This window comes from Indicator indicator, chromosome 18 (genome assembly GCF_027791375.1).
Source record: "Indicator indicator isolate 239-I01 chromosome 18, UM_Iind_1.1, whole genome shotgun sequence".
NCBI classification, from domain to species: domain Eukaryota; kingdom Metazoa; phylum Chordata; class Aves; order Piciformes; family Indicatoridae; genus Indicator; species Indicator indicator.
Window position 1 is genome coordinate 7,144,951 of NC_072027.1, and position 12,588 is coordinate 7,157,538.

Below are 12,588 nucleotides of genomic sequence, written 5' to 3' on the forward strand. Positions count from 1 at the left end.
GGGGAGTCTTGGACCATTGATTACTTTCATTTTGCTCCCCTTAGACTGTTGGCTGTGTATGTGAAACTTGTAATGAAAAGAGGGTTGCCCTGCCCAGGTGCTCCCAGAACATGTACTGTAATTCTTTGTACATAGAAGAAAAATTACTGTAAAGTAAAGTTTAACTTTACTCTCGATGTCCTCTTGTGGTTTGTCTTGCTGCGCGGAGGGAACTGGGCTGCGCTTGGGCACCCAGGGCAGGGATGGGAGAACCCTGGCAGCAGCGCAGGCAAGGGGCTGGCTCCGACCACAACGTGTTTTATTTACATTGTACACCTCCAGAGAAGACACTTAAATCTGCAGAGAATCGGGAAACGTCTCTGAGACAATAAGTTACAGCCCCTGCTGGGCCACAGCAGTGAGTTGGGGAAGCAGCTCCTGCAAATGCTGGATGACACAGTCCCCAGGGATGATGTCCTGTGGCTCCCAGCCCTGCATGGCACAGCCCTCTGCCAGGAGGAGAGCAGTCCATGAGGCTGCACATTGCCAACGTTGCGTCTGGGCCCATACAGCTAAAACACAGCAGGTAAAAAAACTGAGGGTTCCGGTGCATGCCAGCTGCCCAGTGGACAGCAGCAGTTCCCTTTTGGCAGGAGGTCTCAGTGGTGGCAGCAGCTGTAGAAGTAGGCACTGCTCCTCTGCCCCAAGTCGACACTCTTCTCCTCTGGAAGAGAGCAGGGGTGCAAAGCTGCTGGCACATCCATACCATGGCATGTCCCAGGGGGGAGGGATTTGGTGTCCCAGCAGAAGTGGCAGGGCTCAGAGCCACAGCATTTCCCAGGCATAACTGGGCTGAGCATGCCTGGACAGGCCTGGTGCAGAGCTGAGTACTGGTCCTGCCAGACCATGGCTGCTTCCTAGCCAAAGGCCATCTGTGGCCCAGTTGGGCAAATGTGTTGAACTGGGCCTGAGCAGAGGTGATGCTACCAAGCTTGGCAGAACAACCCCAGTATGAAGCTGTAGCAGCCTCAGAGAGAGTGGGGTTGAGGAAAGTTGCTACCCCAAGTACTGGTCTTCCATATCCTCCTGAGGCATCTGCACCCCACAGGGTGCTGAGGGAAAGACAAATTCCACGTGCTCACCTGTCATCAGCTGGAAAGCGGTGAAGTGGATGTAGTCCTCAGCCACCTTCTGGAACAGCTCATCTAGGGAGAGAGAGAGGGGTAGGGTAGGTGTGGGCAGTCCCCACCACTGGGCAGGACAGGGCTGGGAGTGAGGAAGCTACTCACCTACACTCTGGCCTGTCTTACTGGAGGTCTCAAAATGCTCTGCTTTGATCTCTGAAACAAGGACTCAGGTTAGTGCTTGCTGTAGGTGCAAGATGTGGCCCCAGGGGCTCAGGTCCTTCCAGTTACCCCTTGGACCCAGCCGCTGACAGCAGGCTGGCAGCAGCCCAGGGTAGGGCTCCACTGTTGTCCCCTCAGCCTAGCGGACCATATGCTTGCCCACGTCAAAACACGCTGTGCCCAGATAGGTCCCTAGCAGAGCCAGGGCCTCACTGCCAGTGCCTAGTGCCACCAGAACTGCTGTAGATCCAGGGCAAGGGTAGAGCTCCTTGTACCTCCCAGATGCAATACCTCCATTCCACTCTACACCCATTAGGTGCTGTGGGAGCCTGAAAAGGGCTCACACTACCCAGCTTACAAGCACCTCTCACCCACACAGTGTCCACTCATACCATCGGCATAGTCCTGCACATCGTGGAAGTCCATACCCCGCTTCCTCCTGTCCTCCTCCAGCAGATCACTCTTGGTGCCACACAAGTAGATCCGGCAGCCCTGCAGCAGGAGAAATGTGGTCCTGGCATTGCCACCGGCACTGCCACAGTTCCCCTTCCCCTCAGACAAGGCTCTGCAGCCTGCCCTGCCCAGCTCGGCCATACCTCCTCGCAGTTCTGCAGCTCATTAACCCAGAACTTGGCTCGCTGGAAACTGCTGCTGTCAGTGAGATCTGGAGAGAGGGATCAGGGTCTGTTCCCTCCATCGTATGCACAACCCTGACCAACTGGTGTCATCCCCTGCCCATGGCACAATGCCCTTACCGTAACAGACGACGGCAGCCCGTGCACCACGGTAGTAGATGCGGCTCATGGCCTCATAGCGTTCTGAGCCAGCTGTGTCCTGGAGGTGACAGGGAAGTGCTCAGATGGTGGCCAAGGGTCTCAAAGGTCTCCATGCACTGGGATGGCAATGAGATGCTGGGATGTCCCTCACCCCTGCACTCACCCAGATGCCCAGGGTCACCGTCTGTTCCCCTACAGTCATCACCTTGGCCACAAAGGCAGCACCGATTGTCTAGAAGAGAAGCAGCAGTGGGAGCCGGCCCAGGGAACCGGCCCGGGCACGCGGTAGGATCTTACTTAGGGATGCGCAGGACAGCTGGCCCGTGAACTCGCGGGAATCCAGCTGGGAATGCGGCAAAGGGACAAGGGGGACAGGCCTTGGGAACATTGCAGTAGGGCACTGGCCCGGGGTCGCGGGAGGCATCGACACGGGGACGTGGAGTCCTGCGCGGGGATGCGGGGGCATCTGGCCTGGGAACACGAGGGGAACCCGAGGAACGGGAGGCACCGGCCCGGGGAAACAGTGGGAAAACGAGGGGATCGACCCAGGTAGATGCGAGGGATACAGGGGTTCACCAGCCCGCGGAGAGAAAATAGACACGAGGGAACTGCCCCAGGGACGAGAAGGAACCGCCACGGGGCCGCGGGGGCAGTCCGAAGCGGGGCCGGTCTGAAGCAGGCCCAGTGCGCGGTGACTCACGTTCTGGTAGGGCCCGGGCCGGAAGCGGCGGTGGGCGCAGCGCTCCACTAGGCTGCTCTTGCCCACGCCCTCCTGCCCCAGCAGCACCACCTTGGCGTCCACCCGCCGCCCGCTCATCTTCCTACCGCGCCGCCGCCGCCGCCGCCGCGACGGGGCGGGGCCGACACCGAGCGGGGCGGGACGGGCGCGGCGGAAGCGCAAGGTACGATGAGGGCGGAGCCAGAGGCGGAAGTGCGTTGCGCGAGGCGGAAGTGTGCGGCGGGGCGGGCGGAGGCCGCATGGCGGCCGCCCAGCAGGCGCGGGCCGGAAAGGGAACAGCGGTGTGGGCCTGAGCGGCGAAGGCGGCCTATGGGGAAGTACTGTGCCAGCCTGGGCGTCCTCAAGGGGCCCTGGGACCAGGTCTTCGCCGCATTCTGGCAGCGCTACCCCAACCCCTACAGGTGCGCCGGACCCCTCCCCGATATCTGCCGCGGCCTTCCGCCCTCCTCCAAGGGATCCTCAGGGTTTCGTGTCCCCCACCCCGGTCCGTTTCGCGGGGGTCCACCGGGATGAAGGCCCTCTGCCTGCCCCATTCCAAAGTGGGTGCCCACACTAGGGGTTCCCTGTAGGACGCTGGTTCCTCTTCCCCCTTAACACCTCAGCTTTCTTTCCCTGCAGTGCCCCGGGGTGGTTGTTGGCCAGGAGGAGAGCCTGATATTTTCTTCCTCCTCTTCATTGTAGCAAACATGTCCTGACCGAAGACATTGTTCACCGGGAGGTGACGGCGGACCACAAGCTGCTCTCCCGGCGGCTCCTGACCAAGACCAACCGGATGCCCCGCTGGGCAGAGCGCTTCTTCCCAGCCAACGTCGCCCACTCCGTCTACATCCTGGAGGACTCTATCGTGGACCCCAAGAACCGAACCATGACCACATTCACCTGGAACATCAACCATGCACGTCTTATGGTAGGTGTCTGCAAGCAGGCATGCAGTTTGGTGTGTGCCCAGGTGCTGGTCAGTGCTCACAGCCAGGTTGTGCCTTGTGCAGGTGGTGGAGGAACGCTGTGTGTACCAGGTGAACCCAGAGAACAGCAACTGGACTGAGGTTAAGCGGGAAGCCTGGGTCTCTTCCAGCCTGTTTGGCGTCTCACGGGCTGTCCAGGTGAGCACTGCCAAACACTGAAGTACCACTAAGTATCGCCTCTCACTGGAGAGACCTTAAAGCTGCTGCTCCCTTTGCTCTACCCTTTTCCTGTGCTGTTTTTTTCCACCCTTTACCCTCATTTCCTCCATACTTATGAGTTCTTGGGATCCCAGAACCATAGCTGCTGGTGAGCTTGAGCCCACAGGATGTTTGGGACTGGTCAACCTGGGACAAAGCCCCAGGGGCTGTGTGTGACCAGGGAGCTGGACTTGCACCTTCACTAAATTTTCCCTTGCAGGAATTTGGTCTGGCCAGGTTCAAAAGCAATGTGACCAAGAGCACCAAGGGATTTGAATATGTGCTAGCCAAAATGCAAGGTGAGCACCTGAGAGCAGGCTGGGACTAGCTAGAATAGGTCTCTTGGAGTTACAGGTCAATGGGCACTCCAGTCAACGGGCAGGTCTTGAACTAATCCAACTGTGAAATCCTTGCCTTTGCCTCCATGTCTTGGCGCAGGCTGCTTTTCCTAAGGAAAGCAGCCAGGCAGCTCTGTCAGGGCTGTGCAGGGGTGGAGCACAGGCAGAAGGGAGAGAAGCAGTCACGTGTCTGCTGTTCCTCTTTGCAACATGCCCTGACACACGCAGGTCAGGAGCGCTGTGCTCATATTCCCCACTATATGGGGGAGTGGTGGGGCCAATGTAGCTTGCATCAGCTGCCACTCCTGTGCCAGTCAGGGCAGGGAGCTGCTGGAGCTGGTTTAACAACTTCCATGTTACAGGAGAAGCTCCGTCCAAAACACTGGTGGAGACAGCCAAAGAAGCGACCGAGAAAGCCAAGGAGACAGCTCTGGCTGCTACAGAGAAAGCCAAGGACTTGGCAAGCAAGGCAGCCACCAAAAAGAAGCAGTACGTGTGAGGGGCCCAGCACAGGTGGGCACTGGCTGCACCAGAACAGATAGGAGCCTCCCTAGATTTTATATTTTTAAACAAACTGTATAAATTTGACAATCAGCTGCTGTTAGATCTTCTCTGAGATGTAATTATCATTAAAGAATCTGTTCCCACCTCTGATTCACCCTGGGGCTGGCCTGGCTAGAGAAAACTTGGTGCTGCCCTCTGCTACAGAGGCCCAGCCACTGCTGGGTTTCTAGGCTTACAAGCAAAACGCAGGCAGGGGTTCAAGCAAGTGCCTTTACTAGAATAGTGTTGGATACATACAACAGAAGGGAACAGTCGTGGCAGCATGAAGGCAGGTTGCTTAATGCATTCATTTTCCCTTCCTGGCTTTCCAGGTGTGGCAGAGTCCTCCTGTAGCTATGCCTGCTGGGGCCCACACCCATGCCAGGCAGCCTCCAGCTTGCCCAGGATGCATGGGAGGGTGTCTATGTGACAGCCAGGCCCTATGACAGTGCATTGCATCGCATGCTGTGTGCCACAGTGCTGTGCCAGCCCTGTGCACCCAGCACAGTGGCCAGTGCCAGTGCCACTCAGCAGCCCAGCAGTGGAGGGACCAAGTTGGGTACTTGCCCCCACCTGTGACCCTTTACCCGGGCAGCTGTGAGGAGCCCTGATGAGGCTTTATTTCCTGCGGAGGTCAGCAGGGAAGAGGCGAGCAGGCAGTGCAGGGAACATAGCAGGCACTGTCAGGATGCGAGGCTGCGGGAACTGGAGTAGCTGTGGTCCCTCCCGGTGCCGAAATTGGGCAGCAGGTCCCCACCGAATACTGCACCAGCCACCTCTATCTCGTCATCCTCTGGCCACCGGAGAGCCCACGTCACGCCTCTGCCAGGCTCCCCTCCCCTTTCCTGCCCGCCCACACTGCCTCGACTAACCTCCCTCAGAGGGCTCCGAGAGCTGGAACGAGTCTAAGCTGTCAGCCCGCGTCCGTTCCCCAGCACCGGCAGACGAGAGAAGTTGTTCTAGTCGCTGCCGCAGGCTCCGCTGCCGGTTATGTAGCCGGTCCTTAGCCTTCCGTGCCCTCAGATCCTGTTCTTCCAGTCTCTGCGGAGATCCAGAGAACTGTGAGCAGGGTCCGGAGCAGGGCCGCCAACTTGGGCGGCCCCGAGAGCCACCAGGGTCTTCCCACTTACCTGGATGTGAAGCCGGGCACGGTGTAGGAGGTTCAGGGTGGTGGAACGAGCCGACCCCGTGCCCACTGGCACCTGCTGCTTCAGTCGTTCCAGGCAGCACCGGAGCTGGGCTCTCCTGCGGCCGGTAGTGGAGGTGGACGACACGGCGGTCAGCCCTAGAGCAACGCGAGCATGGCCACCCTCCTCCCCACCGCTACCCCACGCCACATCCTAGTACCTGTGCTTCTCCAGCGCGTTGTGCACCGACCTGCGGGAGAAGCCCCTGGTGATCAGAACCGGCACTACCGGCCATGTTATCCCTGGTGCCCCCTCCCCGTTTCCCTCTGCCCCGTCGCTCACCGGACGCTGCCCAAGGGCCGGCGGGACCGCGCGGGGCAGAGCGAGGCGTAGCCGTGCTCGGCTTCGGCTAGGCCCGGCCGGCACCGGGACCCGGCCGCCCCGCGCTCCCGCCGCTCCAGGAACTCGGCCGCCTGTAGCAGCACCTGGATGCTGGTGACCGCCGGCTCCATGGCTGCGGTTGGGGAGGAGGAGGGGGCGGGCGCGGCAGGGGGACGCCGCACGCCCATTGGCTGCAAGGAGCTGACATCAGCACGGCGGGGAAACAACTTCGGGCGGGAAAGCTCGTGCTTCAAATTTGAATCGTGGGGAGGGGCGCGGCAGGACGCGCCCCCTAGCGCCGGGCTCCGCCCACCAGTGGGATACGCCTCCTTCGCTCGGGGCTGGCGCTTACGCCCGGGCTGCGGCGTGTCGGGGCTTGTGTGTGCGCCCATGTCACCCAGGCAGGAACGGGGACGTGTGCATCCCGCACGGCCACCCGGCCCATTCGGAGCACCCACTGTCCCCAGCCTCTCGCCCACCCTTCTTCCTGTAACTCACAGGTGTCTCCGGGCCCGGATCGGCTGCCCCCGCAACCTCCCTCCCGCATGAACCGCCGCGTCTCCGCACCACAGCGCCCTGACAGGCGGCTTTAACTCTTTATTAAAACCATAGGGCGGGGACGGAGATGAGGGAGGGGAGCGTCGGTTCCGCGGGCCAGGGCCAGTCCCAAGGCACTGCACGACCCGGCCCGGGGCACCCGCCGTCACGTGAAGGCTGTTTGCACCTTCTCAGGACAGGCCCCAGGAGGAGACTCTGCCCCGGACCCAACAGCAGCCAAAGTTCACCTAGAAATAAAAGCCACCACGAAGCAGATTTCCCACACGTTTCCAGACGGGGGGCAGTTACATGGCACTGGCCGACTCTCCAGGAGCAGGGCATGGCTGTGGTGCGTCTGGTGAAGCGATCCTGTGCCTACCATGACCCTAGCCATGGCCGGTCCTACTGATATGCATGTGCCCTGCTGCCATGTGTGGGGTCCTACCACCATGCCCACCCAAGCCCAAAGGGAGTTGTGAGGCCACGGAGCTGCCCAGCAGCCCCAGTGTGGCCCCTTCTCCCCAGACCAGGCCTGCAGCCTCCTGCAGATGTGGATCTGGCACAGGGGGCTCTCACTGGCTCCAGGTGCACCGGGTTGCAGGCAAGAGGTGTGTGGCATAGCAGTGTGTGCAGACACGGACAGGCTTCAGTTGGCCATAGTGCGGCAGCGCCACAGCGTGAGGTGAGCAGCGGGCACAGAAGATCTGCCATGAGAGGGCGAGAGCAGTGCTGAGTGGAGCCAAGTCTCCAGGGGGACCCCACACCCCCAGTCTGATCTTCCCCTACCTTCCCGCAGCTCCGGCAGTGGTGCCGGCGACGGAGCAGGGTGAAGGGTGAGCGACATGCAGAGCACTGGCTGCAAGTGCTGTCTGGCACCCACTCAGGCAGATGGTGGCCACCTGTTGGGCAAAACATTGGTTAAAGCTCCCCATCACTGCTTTAGCCCTAGGAATGTCCCCTACCCCGTGGCGTGACCCATGCTCCAGTATGTCATGGGGCTGGCTGCTCTGCTGAGACAGACTCAGGCAGGACAAGGCAACTGTCCCTGTGTTCCTGGGGCTGCCCAAGGTAGCCAGACCCTCCAAGGCAGGATGGGGGCAGGATCAGCCACAGCTTTGCACCCTGCCACAGAGCCATGGCATCCTGGGCAGCCCCCTACCTGCCCTCTGGAGCCTGATTTCTTCTGCAGGGCTGGAGCACAGGGGGCATTCAGTCACACGAGGAGCATCTGCCACACATGGGTCACTGATTTCTGCAGGAACAAGGGCTGTGGTGATCCAACCAAACTAGGCCTGGGTCAGCCACACAGGGCTAGGCACTGTGACCACGTTGTTCCTATGCCTGGGGCAGCAACTTTGTCTCACCAGGGACGGGCAATGGGCAGGGCAGTAAGCTGCCATCCTTTTTGTCTCTGGGGGTTACTCACGGCTGGTATTTGGCTCCTCTGAGGGCTCCGTCTGTGAGGCGATGATCTTGAAAACCGTTTTCAAGATGCTTCGTAGGTCACTGGCAAAGTTGGTCTGGAGCTGATCAGCTACCCCTGCAACAGGAGTGCAGCGGAGTCAGGGTGTTGTGTTGGGGGGACAGGGTGCTCGAGGGGTATGTGGTGAGGCAGTCACTCACCTGAGATGCAGACGAAAAGGGTGTGCAGCATATCCTTGGTGCTGCTGTAGCGGGAGCGCAGCTCCAAGCAGCAGGCACCTGGGGTGGCATCTAGCCCCAGGCTGCTCCCAAGGGGCTGGGAGCTACATGGGGGAGAAGGTTACTATTACCCTAGGAGTGGTATAAGAAATCCCATTCCAGAGGGTAGAGAACTGCTATCTTGGCCCTGCTCCCTCGCTGCCACACACCTCCACTGCCAGTTGGTGCCTGCATCATCCCCCACACCAGGAAGTCCACTGGGGAGTGCTGGAGTGGCATGTGTGACCTCCAGGAGACCCCAGGGAGGAGAAGGTTCCTCTCTGGCCACAGCTGCCCCCCAGGCTGGTGGGGTGGCCAGATCACAGGGGTCCGTTTCAGCTGTGCACAGGCTCCTCTCCAGCAGGCAGAGCTCCTTTGTGGACAGCACCCGCAGCAGGTCCCTGTCGTGAGGGCACAGCATCAGCCCCACATCATGGCTCCAGTGATGTCCTGTGGCTGCACCCACAGGTGCCCATTGTCCCCCACCACATACCTGATCTTCTTCAGGAGGTTGTAGAAGGGGCTGAAGACCCGGGACATCTGGTCAGGGCTCCGCTCCAAGCTGAGGGGACCCTCGGGGTAGATAAGGAGGCCACTACAAGGGGATAAAGCCCGATACACGTCAGGGCATTTCCCAGGACCACACGTCCCCAAGGGGAGAGGAGGCTGGTACAGGGCAGAGAACACCCAGCCATCCCTGGTCATTCTCTTCTCCAGGGGGCTTCACTCACCTGATAATGGCCAGGCGAGGGATGGTGAACATCAGCAGTGGTTCATAGCCATCAATCATCTCCTGAGTCAGGTAGCCCAGGCGCAAGGCTCTGAGAGGGAGGATGGACACCCTTACAGTGGGGCTGAGCCCTGGGATACTGCCCCATTCCTGGGACTGGGGTCACTGCAGTTCGCCACCTGGTGTGTAGTACTCCTTACCTCCCAACCGTCTCACAAAAGAGCACAATGATCTCCTGCTGCCTGTAGATCTCTTCAGGAGACTTCACCACCACCATTGAGGATACATAGCTGGAGAGATGGAGGGACCATGAGGATCCTTTGGCCCTGCCACAGCTTCCCTTGCTCCCAGCACCCTAACTCTGGCTCCCACCTCAGCTCAAACTCTGCAAAGAGACGGTCAAACTGGACAAGCACAGCCTGGACAGGCTCTGGGTAGAAGCTGGGCTGGCTCAGGCTCTGCTCTCGAAGCACTGTCCTCACCAGCTCCAAGCTGGACAACAGCTTCCTGGCCTGGGGCCGCAGCTGTGCCCCATCTGCCTCCTCCACCTCCAGGAAGGTCCCAGCCAGGAGACACTACCAGGACCAGGAAAATTTTCAGAAGCCAGCATCCAGGGCAGCACAGCCACTACCCCATGGTCAGCATGCGGTGAGGTGTGCTGTCCTGGCTGGCACCCATTGCCTCACAGCCTGGGGGTGCCAGAATCCATTGCCTACCCTGGGACAGCATCCTTGAGCTCACCTCAGCAGCAAAGAGCATGTGGTTCCCCAGGTTGCCTACCAAGAGCTCCTCGGGGAACTTGACTAGGTAGTCACGACTGTGCCGCTGTGTGGGAATGCACTCCTCCATGATCTGCTCCAGGACAGCCAGCAGGTGAGCCTGGGGAAGGCAAGGATGTCACCCACAGCCACCTGGGGAGACTAGGGTGACACTGCAGCCCAGGTTGTTGCCATACCTGGCTGAGATGGAGCTGGTTGAGGAGCACCAGGTACTGCTGTGGGTCCAGCTCTGCATCTAGCCCGTTGATTTCAGCCACCACCTGTGTCACCCTCTCATCAGCAAAGAAGAACTGGGAAAGCAGACGAGGGTCAGAGCGCTGTGAGGAGAGCAGAGAGGCTATGGCAGGAGCACCCTCTGGGTGCTGGGCCAGCGGAACCCCAACTCTCCACTGCCCGCAGCCAGGCATGGCAGTGGATGCTAGGGTTTGCTCTCCTGCAGACAGTCCCTGTGGGGCAGCTCCGGGTCCATGAACACCCCCTTGGGCAGGTACATGAGACCACCACGGCACCTCCAGCTCTGCTGAGCTGTGTCTGGGCCCGGGGACAGGCCGGGAGGACCCCGGCCGAGCCCTCCCGGGAAGCGCCGCAGCCTCCACCCACCCGTGCCTCAGTTTCCCCAGGGGCAGAACAGGATGAACAAGCTCAGCCGCATCCCGGCGGCGTGGGCACGGATGCGTGTGCGGCTGTAAACACCAGCTCGGGCTGAAAGGTCTGCGAGGGGACTGGGAAGCCCGGAGGGACGCTCCTGGCCCCATCTCTCCCTCAGACCCCCGCGGGGTCGGAGGAGGCCTGGGAGGGATCTCCTCGCCCCGGGATCGGGCGGTACCGGCACGGGCGCCGAGACGCCCGATCCTGCCCGCACTCCCACCGCCCCCCAAGCCGCGGGGCCGGGCACCACTCCCTCATTTCGCTCCGCCCCGAGGGGGGCCCGCCGCCCCCCTGAGCTCGGTGCCAGCGGAGCCTCCGGGCAGCCTCGACGGGGCGGGGAGGGGGGGGGGGGGGCGCTACAAGTCCGGTGCCCTCCCCCCTGCTCTTACCTTGGGCCGGCGCAGCCAGCGGCGGAGGGCGGCGGGCAGCATGGCGCGTCCCGCAGCTCTGCCGCCACCCGGCTCCCCGCGCCCGCCGCTCGCCGACGGGGCGGGTCGGCACCGGGCACCGCCCGGAGGCGGACCGGAGCGGGGGCCACCCAGTCCCAGCACTGGGACGACTCAGTGGACCGGTCCCTTCCCCCCGGCGGGACCCGTGAGTTTTCCTGCTGCTGTGTGGCGGGAGGCTGCTGCCGCTCGACGAACCGGTTCCCTGCGGCGGGGTGGATGAGGGCGGGGGCCCTGTGGGGCTGGCAAGGTGCCCCCTCTGGCTGCCCCAGCTCTCCTAACCGGTGACACCTTCCAGTCTTGATTCGTGGCTCCAGCTCACAGATAGAATCCCTCAGGTTCATGGTTCTCCTCTCCCGGTGCCAAGGTCGTCCCTTCCCAGTTCTGCAGCCCTCCTGATTTCCCTCTTTACGCAGCCTCCCGAAGCTGAGTCTTCTGGGGGCAGGGACACCCTATGGATCCAGCCCTATGGCCCCTCTAGCACCGAGCATCCTCGGGCTGGTGGGGGGCTTCACAGAGGGAGGCTCCCGCAGGTACGCGCCTGCTCTTTGTTGCACGGGCTGTGCGGGGTGTGGTGAGGTGCAGCGGGAAGGGGGCATAGCAGCCTTTTTGGTGGGAGCAGAAGGGAACGACTGGTCAAAGCACGGCAAACTACCCTGTCTATGCAGAAGAAGGCAACTGCTCCTACACCACACCGGACCTGGCACTGCTGGGCACAGGATGTGGATGCCGATTATTCAGGTGGCTGGAAGCCTAATGGGGTAGATTCACCAGTAAAAAATCCACCGAAGACGATTAAATAAACACGGTGACACCACCTAAGCTTGAGGAAGTGTCTGAGTCACAGCAGCCCCACAGCACACAAACTGAGCCAGCCAGCTGCAGGTGCAGGACCAGCCCTGGTGGTGGGGCTCTGTATGTCCCCACAGGCTCTGGGCTCTGGTTTTGGTTGGACAGCTTGTGCTGCTTGCCATGGCTGGGAGTCCCTGTGCAAACAAGAAGCCTGGAGCACTGCCTGTCCAACAGCTGTGGGCATGTTTGTGCCATTGTAGGCTTTTTATGGCGGCCAAGTGCACCAATCATCCCTGTGTCACCAGCACCAAACTCCACCCCACCCCAGAAGTGCAGCTCCCATGACAGAGTGAGGTGTAGCCTCATGCAGACCAGTGCCACAATGAGAGGCTTTGGGGTGATGGGTGGCACAAAGGGTGCAGGGATGTGAGGGTGTGATCTGCCTCCAGCTCCCTTGGGGAGGGCACCCTGGGGGTACCCCAGAGCTGCAGGGCCTGGTGTAGTGGGCAGCGGACCCCAGTGAGCAGCCTGGGCTCAGGAAGCAATGGGAAAGCTGGGGCAGTGGGCATGTGCTACATGGGAGG

General features: G+C 61.1%; 4 protein-coding genes across 5 annotated transcripts; 1 reads left to right on the top strand and 3 right to left on the bottom strand.

Annotated features, from left to right (window-relative positions):
* Positions 1-287: 287 nt before the first annotated feature.
* Positions 288-2,918, bottom strand: RAB24 (RAB24, member RAS oncogene family). Its single transcript, XM_054389232.1, has 8 exons — positions 2,802-2,918; positions 2,265-2,333; positions 2,081-2,159; positions 1,922-1,989; positions 1,718-1,817; positions 1,269-1,319; positions 1,122-1,184; positions 288-703 (listed from the first exon to the last, which is right to left on the bottom strand). The coding sequence occupies exons 1-8, from the start codon at positions 2,916-2,918 to the stop codon at positions 639-641; spliced, it is 612 nt and encodes a 203-aa protein (XP_054245207.1). The 3' UTR covers positions 288-638.
* A 179-nt stretch (positions 2,919-3,097) lies between these two features.
* On the top strand, positions 3,098-4,976 carry PRELID1 (PRELI domain containing 1). 2 transcript variants are annotated; one of them, XM_054389157.1, is made up of 5 exons: positions 3,098-3,241; positions 3,522-3,747; positions 3,830-3,943; positions 4,224-4,302; positions 4,704-4,976. In XM_054389157.1, the coding sequence occupies exons 1-5, from the start codon at positions 3,150-3,152 to the stop codon at positions 4,838-4,840; spliced, it is 648 nt and encodes a 215-aa protein (XP_054245132.1). In that variant the 5' UTR covers positions 3,098-3,149; the 3' UTR covers positions 4,841-4,976. The 2 variants fall into 2 exon arrangements, with proteins under 2 accessions (XP_054245132.1, XP_054245133.1); XM_054389158.1 differs by having other exon boundaries at positions 4,737-4,976.
* Positions 4,977-5,567: 591 nt separating this feature from the next.
* MXD3 (MAX dimerization protein 3) lies at positions 5,568-6,523 on the bottom strand. Its single transcript, XM_054389223.1, has 5 exons — positions 6,354-6,523; positions 6,232-6,261; positions 6,015-6,129; positions 5,757-5,925; positions 5,568-5,677 (listed from the first exon to the last, which is right to left on the bottom strand). The coding sequence occupies exons 1-5, from the start codon at positions 6,521-6,523 to the stop codon at positions 5,568-5,570; spliced, it is 594 nt and encodes a 197-aa protein (XP_054245198.1).
* Positions 6,524-7,501: 978 nt separating this feature from the next.
* Positions 7,502-11,197, bottom strand: LOC128973156 (lateral signaling target protein 2 homolog). Its single transcript, XM_054389376.1, has 12 exons — positions 11,156-11,197; positions 10,295-10,435; positions 10,081-10,218; positions 9,712-9,914; positions 9,540-9,629; positions 9,341-9,430; positions 9,103-9,204; positions 8,780-9,010; positions 8,553-8,674; positions 8,356-8,469; positions 7,716-7,828; positions 7,502-7,633 (listed from the first exon to the last, which is right to left on the bottom strand). Exons 1-12 carry the CDS (start codon positions 11,195-11,197, stop codon positions 7,502-7,504), a joined length of 1,518 nt encoding a protein of 505 aa, XP_054245351.1.
* Between the last annotated feature and the right edge of the window lie 1,391 nt (positions 11,198-12,588).

Bases quoted from the DNA above. Each gene is read 5' to 3' on its own strand.
- RAB24 (XM_054389232.1), bottom strand. From the start codon at position 2,918: ATGAGCGGGCGGCGGGTGGACGCCAAGGTGGTGCTGCTGGGGCAGGAG. The intron at 2,160-2,264 runs GTGAGTGCAGGG...TGTCACCTCCAG, and splicing joins CGGTGACCCTGGGCATCTGG to GACACAGCTGGCTCAGAACG. The intron at 1,185-1,268 runs GTGAGTAGCTTC...CTCTCTCCCTAG, and splicing joins TAAGACAGGCCAGAGTGTAG to ATGAGCTGTTCCAGAAGGTG.
- PRELID1 (XM_054389157.1), top strand. From the start codon at position 3,150: ATGGGGAAGTACTGTGCCAGCCTGGGCGTCCTCAAGGGGCCCTGGGAC. The intron at 3,242-3,521 runs GTGCGCCGGACC...TCTTCATTGTAG, and splicing joins CGCTACCCCAACCCCTACAG to CAAACATGTCCTGACCGAAG. The intron at 4,303-4,703 runs GTGAGCACCTGA...TCCATGTTACAG, and splicing joins TGTGCTAGCCAAAATGCAAG to GAGAAGCTCCGTCCAAAACA.
- MXD3 (XM_054389223.1), bottom strand. From the start codon at position 6,523: ATGGAGCCGGCGGTCACCAGCATCCAGGTGCTGCTACAGGCGGCCGAG. The intron at 6,130-6,231 runs GTACTAGGATGT...TACCGGCCGCAG, and splicing joins AACGCGCTGGAGAAGCACAG to GAGAGCCCAGCTCCGGTGCT. The intron at 5,678-5,756 runs GTTAGTCGAGGC...TCCGGTGGCCAG, and splicing joins CTCGGAGCCCTCTGAGGGAG to AGGATGACGAGATAGAGGTG.
- LOC128973156 (XM_054389376.1), bottom strand. From the start codon at position 11,197: ATGCTGCCCGCCGCCCTCCGCCGCTGGCTGCGCCGGCCCAAG. The intron at 8,675-8,779 runs GTGTGTGGCAGC...TCCCCCATGTAG, and splicing joins GGCACCAACTGGCAGTGGAG to CTCCCAGCCCCTTGGGAGCA. The intron at 7,829-8,355 runs GTGAGTAACCCC...TTTGCCCAACAG, and splicing joins AGAGGAGCCAAATACCAGCC to GTGGCCACCATCTGCCTGAG.